Source organism: Pteropus vampyrus, unplaced genomic scaffold (genome assembly GCF_000151845.1).
Source record: "Pteropus vampyrus isolate Shadow unplaced genomic scaffold, Pvam_2.0 Scaffold14, whole genome shotgun sequence".
In the NCBI taxonomy this organism is placed as follows: Eukaryota; Metazoa; Chordata; class Mammalia; order Chiroptera; family Pteropodidae; genus Pteropus; species Pteropus vampyrus.
In genome coordinates this window covers 10,586,681-10,597,129 of record NW_011888795.1, presented here as the reverse complement: position 1 = coordinate 10,597,129, position 10,449 = coordinate 10,586,681, and the positions used below count along the sequence as shown (strand labels likewise).

The 10,449-nt window shown below is 33.2% G+C and overlaps 1 protein-coding gene across 1 annotated transcript in view; it reads right to left on the bottom strand.

Moving 5' to 3' along the window:
• Positions 1-846: 846 nt before the first annotated feature.
• DCUN1D1 (defective in cullin neddylation 1 domain containing 1) overlaps positions 847-10,449 on the bottom strand; it is a 17,999-nt gene continuing 8,396 nt past the window's right edge. The window contains exons 4-6 of the mRNA XM_011382795.2: positions 6,187-6,269; positions 5,880-5,976; positions 847-4,584 (exon numbers count right to left, since the gene is read on the bottom strand). Coding sequence (XP_011381097.1) covers positions 4,505-4,584; positions 5,880-5,976; positions 6,187-6,269 — 260 coding nt within the window. The 3' untranslated portion in view covers positions 847-4,504. The remainder of the gene's footprint in view (positions 4,585-5,879; positions 5,977-6,186; positions 6,270-10,449) is intronic.

Genomic DNA, 10,449 nt, shown 5'->3' with positions numbered 1-10,449 from the left:
TTTTAATCAAACATTTCCCTGCAAACCAAATCTCGTGAAATACCAACATTCTACAAAGAATAAAGTAGAAAGCTATAGATGAAGTGGAAGGAGAGGTATCCTGCCTGCTGTGGCCCAGCCTCACAAATTACAGCAGCCTTAAGGTATGGCTTGAAAACCAATGTTCTAAGACAAATAACATTGATTTCTGCACAGCACAAATACAAAAGAATTAAACTGAAAACACTTAATACCTGTAAGAAAAATTTGGATATACTTAAAAATACATTTAGACTCTCAATTTTAAAAATGGTTAATGAGTCACAAAATAATGTCTTTGAGATTCATGAAGACATTACTTTTAGGAATTCCATCTACAACGGATGCTGTGTACCTTTTATCATAATTTCCTTATTTATGACAATTTTTTTTTTTTAAAAAAAACAAACAACGAAAGAGAAGTCAAAAGCCACATTAACACAAAACATTGAGCCTAGTGGAAAGTTGCCAAATAAATGAGTTGGTCAGCAGGAAATGCCAATTACCCAACAGGCCATGAAGAAAATAAGATGGCAAGAATGCTCTGGTAAAACCATTTATGTAACTGTATTGAGTTTAAAAAAACAGCACTATCTGCCTCCAGAATCAGGTACAAATCAAGCCAAGTATTCAACCAAAATGGCAACAAATAGGATAAACCTGGAAAAGGGGATGTGTACTATTAGGAATTTTCAAATTTATCTTAACTATAAAATATAAACCCCTTCACCTCAGAAATCAAAGGTAAAGGTATCATGATATATAACTTCACCACATCTATAAATAAAAATTATTGCTATATGATTGTAAAAATGGAGGCAAGTAGAGTTCAGAATATACTTGTTTATAATTAAATGATGAGCCATAATTTGAACCCTAATTATCACATTATGTAGAAATCACAATTCAGGTATTGTGTCCTCAGTTATTAAGATATATGTTAAATAGTTCACATTTTAAAAACATTTTACATTATCAAATTTGATAAAATCTTATCAAAACATCTATGTATTCAATATAAATCATACTGTTAAAAGTATAAAGTAACATTTAAACTGCTGAGGTGCCAAATAAGTACTTTCTATTAAATATACACAATTTGACATTTAGAACTACATAAATTAATTCTTGCTAAAAGTTGATTCAGGTTTACAAAGGCATACTTTGTGAACTATAATAAATTTCCCCAGCACCACTTTCCTTTTTTATTCAAAAATTCTTTCATTAGGTTTAACTTTCTTCTGTCATTCATATGTAAAAGTTACAGGTTTACAATACGTAGTCTTAATAATATGTTTTAAAAATCTAAGCAAAGTGCACGTTAAACTAGCTACAACTACTCGAACTTCTTGATTATCATCAAATAAAAAATAGATGAACACTTCATTCACTTAAATCTTTGAGGAAAAAAAAATAGTATACCTTGCTTAAATAAGAATTCCCCAGTAAGGATAGTATATAAAAGATTTCCCCTGTTATTTTATTAAGTTTACTTTCTCTCATTAAAACTTTTTAAAAGTCTAATGAAGAACACATACTTACAATGCCATATTACACAACTACAGTACTGTTAATTAAATAAAGCAGCCCAGTATAGTTGTAAACATTTTAAATGTAGTAAACAAGAGTTGGCATGTCTTTTCTCCCTAAAACTTGCCATTACAATGATCTTTCCATGAATTATTATTCTTCCGGGAAAAGTTTTCAGGTATATTTTAGTCTTTAAAAATATTACACTGAAATAATATGTGAAAAAATTTAGTCATGGAAATTTTACTGAAGCTTTTATTGCCTCTGTTGGTAATATGACAGGGATTGTTAAGAAACACAATTGAACTTACAGAGATATGCAGATGATAGTCACTAAAGATAATCTTGATCTCAAGTATTTTTATATGTGGGCACTTCTAATTTCATACACTTTACTATTTAAGAAGCATTACATTTAAAAATGTGTACCTGTTTTGACATTTGGCAAAAAGGAAACTGTACCTGTGGTTCAGTTCAAAACAATCAGCATGGGGAGTTTACCAGAATGAAGACTGAAACACTAATGACTTAAAGCAATTCAAGTTGTGTGTGTGTGAGCGTGTCTCCTTCAACCTCTTTCACACACAAGCACACATTCACTCACACACAAAGCCATGTGTATAAGCATTTGTTAGTACAAAATATTCCCTGTAACCAGACATTTATCCTCAGAATAATCACACCACATTAAATCAGTCTTCTCTTTTCAGCCCTAGTCATAGTATTAATTCTAAGATGCCATCATAGAGCGAACCTTACCTTTTATGCTACATAATTATATTCAAAGATTTATGTATCTGTTTATAATTACACAGTAATTATAAATGTCTAGTACCAAACTGATGACAAATACTATTTTGTTGAAAAGTGAAAAGGTCTTGCGTCAAAGAAAAAGTCTGTAAAACCCAAGGCACTAGGCCATGAACCAATATCAGACTTTTATGAAAAACAATTTATATTGGGGGAAAAAAGCTAATGGGATCCCATATCAAAACACAGCATACTCAAATTAATTATTCAATCTGAAAACAATATCATAACTCAAATCTTCAAGACAGGAAACAAAATATTACATATATATATCTTTAAAAATTTTTCATAATTGAAGTTCCTCTTTATATTTACAAATATGAAATCAGGAAATACTTGAAAGCAGCAGAATTCTTCTTCTTTTTTCTTCCCTTTTTTTTTTTTTAAAAAAAAAAAAACCAATTCCAGTAAACTGAATAGAAATTTTCAAAATTTTCTTTTGGTAGAATTGTGTTCTTGAATTAAAGTTATGATTGGAATATTAATATAATATCCATGGGGAAAGTTTTCTAGTCAATTTCAAAATCATGTAAATAAAAAGTAGTTTTAATATGTCATTGTTCTTAAAATTTTTTCCACATCTACATAAAATGTACTGCTAATCTGAAGTACATTCCTTGGATAATTTTAACATTAGACCTCAGCGACTGCCTGGACATACCAAGCAAAATCTATTCCTGCTACAGACCATAGGCATACAATATTTGAAGTTTTATATTTTTTAACCTGCCTTACAGAAATGTTTAAAAAAGCAATAAACCCTTCTTCACATGTCAGGAAGTGAACAGGGAAATGAGCATTTTCAGCATGAAAGCAGCTCATAGGTCTTGTAATGAAAATCATACATACAAGATAGAATTCTGCTTTGATGTGAAAACTCAGCTAATTTGAGTGGAACAAAAACAGTAAAGAGACTAAATAATTTACGAAAATAGAAGCCAGGTTGGTATTTTGCATCAAGTGCATGCCTGCTTGAAAATCTTTGCTCCTTGAGTAAGTATTTGGCAACCACAGTGATTAGCAGTTAAAGCAATTTCAACAAAATAAGAAGTCATCAAAAATGGACTATTTGTACGAAAGAGCAGTACCTATAAGGATTGAACTTCATGGCTCATCACGACCATTTTCAAAATTTAATTCCTACTATCATCTTATAAATTAAGAGAATTTCATTTGTGTTCCATAGTGTGCTGACAAAAAAAAATAATAAAAATAAAAAATAAACCCTCATGCCTAAATTTAGAATACTGTATTGTGTAGCAATCTAAAACATTCAAAACAAATTAAATAGTTTAACTTATTTGCCAGGCATATAAGCATTTCAAAATCATAATAAAATTCAATTATGTAGTGCATAATGTAGATAGGAGTGGAATCTAACATTATGCAGACATTTTCTAAATAAAAGCTCCCTGTAGGACAATTATATATAAACATGGGTAAGATAAGTGCAGACTAGTTCTGTGGAACCTTTTGAAATCGAGGGTCTGAAACACAATAAATTTTTCAGGTAAGCACACAAAGTTATCCTAAAAATTTTTCACGTTGGTTATTTTGACATTTTTTCCATCAGATTTTCTACTCACATTAACAATATATGTGATTTGCCAGAAAAAAAAAAAAAAATCCCCTAAACCAAAACACCATTCCAGATCTGGTACACTTAAATATATCACTCTCATTGGAAGTGCTATCAGCATAGTCTTTGCAACTAGCCCAAAGCATATATTTAAGAAGTTTTTATAAGTTGTTTGTGATGTTCATGTGTTTAATTCTTATGCCAAACTGTTTTCTGATGAAGACAGCATTGTGCTTTATGCAAGAATGGAAACCTCAAAATAATCACCATAAAGCTTCTAAGACTTATGGGAGAATAAACTAGGATGGTCCACAGATATAAGATGAAATCCACAATGTTGGAATTATAAATGTTTAGAGCGGCCCAGACTAGAAGACAAGCCCAAACCACCATTAGGAGAATGAAATACGATATGGTCCAAGATGTATCCTTAAAGTTTTGTCTCAACCCTCAGTCTGAATTGCGAGGATTGATCTTCAGTTCAGTCCAGCCAGCAGAAATTGACTGTGCAATTTTCCGTTGTATTTATTGTACAGACTATGTACATTCTAGAAGTTTCCTTTAGTGCTACACTGTTGTACTTTTTGTCCCAGCAATTTGAGGGCGTGCAAATTCCACAAAGTCATCAATAAGAACAGGCCATGCTCCTGGGGGGAAAAATATATGGAAGAAAGGAAAGAAAGAAAAGGAGAAATAAGACTAATATTTTAATAGAATTCTTTATTTTTTTAAGTATCTCCCCCATAATAGTTAAAGTGTATCATTTTAAATATTCTCACTGATAGAGGCTTCCACAATCCTAGCTTTTTTGGAGTTTCTACCAAAAGTCTTCCTTATATTCTCTCTGCTCTATTATTCCAATACTTAGTCATCCCTCGAATGATAAAAATAACTCTTTTGGTAATCAATATTATGGTTTTCTGAAAGTCAATGAAGTCAGGGCATTGAAGTAATTTGGTCAAAACTGGCAGTCTAAGGGAACGGCCATGAAATGATGGCATACTGCCAGAGCTGAAAGCACAGTAAGTAGGAGAAAACAAATTTTCAGGCATTTTATGGCAATCTTACAAAGAAAATTAACAGGAAGCATCAAAATCCATCCTATTTCACGATAATTACTAAAAGATTTTAAATTCCATATATGCATGCCTCTGTATAGCCACAGGCCAATCTCTAAATCAGAAAGTTCTCCAGTTTCGTGTAAGCTTAACAACACAATTATCAGTCATATGCAGGATTAGACATTTCTTACGTTTTAGTGAACACTATAAATGACAATGAAAACGAAGAATAAAATAACATCATCTCTGGTTAGACTAAATGGCTCCAGGACACTTCTAAGGAGGCCAAGATCACCGGAGATTTTTTTAAAGAATTACCTATGTCTATTCAATAATCTCAAAAACATCCTGCTAATTCTCACGGGGGACTAGGTAAGTATGTGTGAAGAAATCAAGGTAAATCACTTCTAGAAAAACAAAAGAAAAACAAGTAGTAGATGGTAGCATCATCTTTATACATACATAAATAACAGAAAAACATTCAATCAGTGAATATTTATAGAATGCCAATAGTACTACAGTAAGCAGCTAAACTACATTTCAAATTAGAAAAACTCAAGTTTACAATCAACTTCACAGATGAGAGAACAATAAAAAAAACATACAAATATAAAAAAGTACACTAAGATAAGAGGTTCCTAAAGTAAAATGAAAATCTAAAATGAATGAAAATTACCCATGCCTTTCTGGAAAACGTGAATATAGAACAATATAGATTAATAAAGAGGATGAAGTTCTTTCATACATTCAGAAAAGCATAAATAAAAGCTTAGAAGAGTAAAACAGCACTCCAAGAAAAAGAGTAGAAGTTTAAGAGTGTGATAGAAGAAGGCAGGTAAAAACAAACACAAACAAATTGGTAGGGCAAAATTTTTCATTACCTTCCTCATCATAATTAGACATGTCATCTGCAATCATTGTACTGAAGTCTAAAAGAAGATTCCAAGTATCTTTTGGTATTGATCGTTTATGATGTTCCTATTAAAAAAAAATCCAGTCACTAAAAAGTTTCAAAAAAAGTTCAAATGATGCTAAATACAAGAATGCAAAACAACTTATGTAATAAAATTCTGGTAATCCAATTTCTATATCCATTACCATCTCTGAGATGCTTTTAAAATGTTAATTTATCTCTGAACGAATTAATATTTTAGAGAAAACATGAAACTGCAGAAAACATGAACTTACCAACAAAAATTTATTCCATAAGTCTAAGAATTTAAATCTTCCATTAAGCACTAAATTCCAGTAGGCAATGGCCATTTCTAGATCTGTAATATTAAAAATAAATTATGTATTTCAAATGCCATGAAAATTTGTCCCTAAAAAAAAACAAAACAAAACATGTAAGACCAAAGATAACCTTAAAAAAGAACGTGTGTCATGAATATTTAAATATTAAAGTTTTCTTAAAGAGATAAGCCCAAGGTTTGTATCCAGCTTCCACTGCCAATGAACGGTTCCTTTAGGGCAAGAAGGATATCACTTACCTCATGGGGGTTTCTGAAGGTTCAACTAGATAATGCAGATAAGCATGCTGGACTAGTTCATAAGTATTCAAATGTTAGTTAAAGTATACCAGTGTTTCTTGACCTCAGCACTTTTGACACTTGAACCATATAATCTTTGGTTGTGGGGAGCTGTCTCATGAATTGTAACTTTAGTAGCACCCCTGGCCTCTACTCACTTTATGCCAGTAGTAGCTCCATCCTACCCCTAGTGATGACAACCAGAGATGTCTCCAGGTATTGCCAAAAGTCTCCTGGGGGTCAAAATTGTCCCCCATTGAGAACCGCTGTTGTACACATATAGGTTATAATGCAAAGAATTCCTACCCACAATCCTAATCAGTCTTACATTCCCAGTTGTTAGCTGTCTGATCCTGTCCTCAAGAAGACTATTAAGAATACTTACTTAAAAATTAAAATTAATAAACTAAGATTTGCTTTATTAAAAAGTTTGATGAAATGATATTATTATTTAACTGGATTTGGAGAAGAGAAGCGTAAAAAAGCAACACTGCCCCATAACAAAGAACTATGCCTGTCATATGACAGAGAGAAAGACCCATGATCTCTTTCAAAGAACTAAAGTAGTTAAGAAAGTATCAATCTTTTAAGAGTAAATTTACTAGGTCAGGAAAAATTACATTCAAGTAACTTAAAAGTCCTTTTGGATATGATCTCTAACCCACTCTTGATAATTTGAGAAATCATGAGAGACTAGGAAAGACTCCAAAAAGGCTCACATCCTAACTCAAAGAAAAATAGGAAGACCATTAGAAATTCCTCATCTTCACTGGACCTTAACCTCTTCAAGGATAGGGACCATATATACCCAAAATAGAAGACTGAAACACCCAGCAAGCATTCAGAAACTGGCGAATGAATGAACTCCCTATGGTTTAACGTGCAAATGTACTTACCTTCAAATCCATCACTATTTCTGCCTTCAAACTCAATGGTAAGCCCCAGAACATTATTCTGGATCCAATACCATCCTGACTCTTCAAGGAATCTTGTCTATTGTCTATTAATTTTCCTCTCCCTCCCTATATCTTCAACTTTGCTGTCTTCTGGCTTTCCTCTTCCACAAAGAAACAAGCTCAGGTCATCATCTATCTTTTAAAAAAAAATCTTTCTCAGGTCTTTCATTCCCTTAGTAGCTACCCTCTTTCTCCTTCCCTTCAAAGATAACCTTGTACATGGAATCTTCTACTTTTATACATAATGTGCTCCTAAAACATGTCTGAAAGTCAAATTCAGATCCCCATGTTTTAAGAGAAGTAAAAAATATGACACGAATTCCTACTCACAATTCCTTTTTAATCTTTGCAGTCTTTAAAGCTCTGTACCCAACATTCCTTCCAGGTTCTTTGTGTTCTTTTCTTTACAAAATAAACATATAATTGTCTAGCTTAAGTGCAGAAAAATTGCTGTTATTAGTATGCATAATAATTTCCTTCTTCACTTCAAATGCATTAAATGTATGAGAATTAAGATTATTCATGTTAGCATTTTTTTTCCTTTTTAACTAATTTTTATAAAATAAGGAGAAAATGAAATATTCAAATAACCCCAAACCATGAGACACCTATAAATGCCCACCTGTCAGCTGATACACTAACATGAAAATCAGACAATGTATAATGTTTGAAAGTTCAGGCTGTAAAAGAAGAAAACTTTTTGTAATCTACATTCATTGCCCCATTTTCTCACCTCCCACACACTATTTAATTCTATAAACTAGTGTCCACCTCTGCCACTCACCCCACTAAAAGTAATCTCTGGAGGGTGACCAGATCCTTCCAGATGCCAAATAAACACTTTTATGTCCTTAGTTTGCTTAGCTCTTGCCATATTTGACAGAACTGAGCACACGCCCCTGGATGGAATTGTCACTTCTTTTGGCTTTAATTATAATACACCACTGATTTTCCTGTCCCCTCTGGCCTTCTTATTCTTTTACGGGATCCACTTCCTCCATTCATCCATTAACTGCTGATGTTCTACAACACTGTATGTCAGCAATAACCACTTCTACTTCCCTCAGTAGATTTTTCAGACCTTTACCTTTTTAAACATTATCTATTCAACCACCTCTAACAACTCCTAAATCTGAAACTTATATCTATTTTTCTAGATTCATATATCTAATTGCCTAAGGACATCTTCAACTGGTATCCACAAACAACTCAAATCCAAGAGAGTTCAAACTGAACTCATTATCATACCTCCACAGACCTGCTATTCAATTTCTCTCAGTGAATGTCATCACTCTACAGTGTTTCCCAATGAAATTTCTCGTTGTGAGGAACTGCCCTATGCATTGCATGACACTCAGCATCCTGCTAAGGCCAATAGAAATCCTCAGTCATTCTGACAACCAAAAAACAACCCCCCGCTACCCCGCTCCCAATTCCAAATATCCCCTAAGTATATTGAGAATCGCTAGGGAAACTCCCTTCTTCTTCATTACATACTTCCAACTGAAGCTCTCTCATTTTGGCTTCTCTCTCCCACTGGCAGGACCTATACTACGGTCCTCTTTATTTCTAGTTAATCACAGCAACGGATTCATAAGCAGTCTCTTTTCCTCTAGTTCTGGCTCCACTCCTTTTAAAGGAAAACACTGCTTTCAGATGGAACTCTGAGGCATATAAATTTGGTGTCACTTCCATATTAAAACTCTTCAATGATTAAAACAACAATGAGATACCACTACACACCTTTTAGAATGGCCAAAATCCAAAACATCGACACCACCAAATGCTGGCGAGGGTATGAAGAAACAGGAACTCTCATTCCTGCTGGTGGGAATGCAAAATAGTATAGCCACTTTGGAAGACAGTTTGGCAGTTTCTTACAAACCTAAACATACTCTTACCATAAGATCCAGCAATTGCACTCCTTGGTATTTACCCAAATGAACTGAAAAGTTATGTCCACCCAAAAACCTGCACGTGGATGTTTACAGCAGCCTTATTCATAATTGCCAAAACTTGGAAGCAACCAAGATGTCCTTCAGAAGGTGAACAGATATATCAATTGTGGTACATCCAGACAAAGGATTATTATTCAATGCTAAAACAAAATGAGCTATCAATCCATGAAAAGGAAAACGAATACATATTACCAAGTGAAAGAAGCCAACCTGAAAAGGCTACCGCTACCCAGTGTACGATTCCAACTACATTACATTCTGAAAAAGGCAAAACTATGGAGATAGTAAAAAAGTCAGTGGTTGCCAGGGGTTAAGATGGAGGAAAGAATGAGTAAGCAGGGCACAGAGGATTTTTAGGGCAGTAAAACATCTCTGTATGATGCTATAATGATGGATACATGTCATTATACATTTGTCCAAACCCAAAGAATGTACACCACCAAGTGTTAACACTAGTGTAAACTTAAACTTTGGGTACTAATGTGTCAATGTACATATAACTATAACAAATTTACCACTCCAAGAGAGTTTATATAAAAAAACTCTGTACCTTCTGTTAGATTTGGCTATAAACCTAAAACAGCTCAAAAAATAGTCTATTAAAAAGTTTTTTAATCTACAATGATTTCCTACTGCCTTCAGATAATATCTGCTTTTAGTCAAATGAACTTACTTGCAGTACCTCAAAGGTGCTATGTCTCTCTCCTCTGAGCAACTGAACTTACTAATCTCTCCATATTAGAGATGGCTTTTTCTCTTTTGGCCTTCAAAACATATATTCATTCTACAAGGCTCAAAAATTACAATTTTTGTGAAGACTTTGCAAACTCACTCAGACAGACTTAAGATGCTCCTGACTCCATGCTCTCAGAGTAAGCAGTCAATTAATGTTTTTGAGTGAAAAAGTAATACTCAAAAAGATTAATAAGTTATAGAGTTGAAACACATAAATTAAGTTGAAGAGAGATAAACTGTCAATTGCCACAAGCACAGGAAAAACTGCCTTTA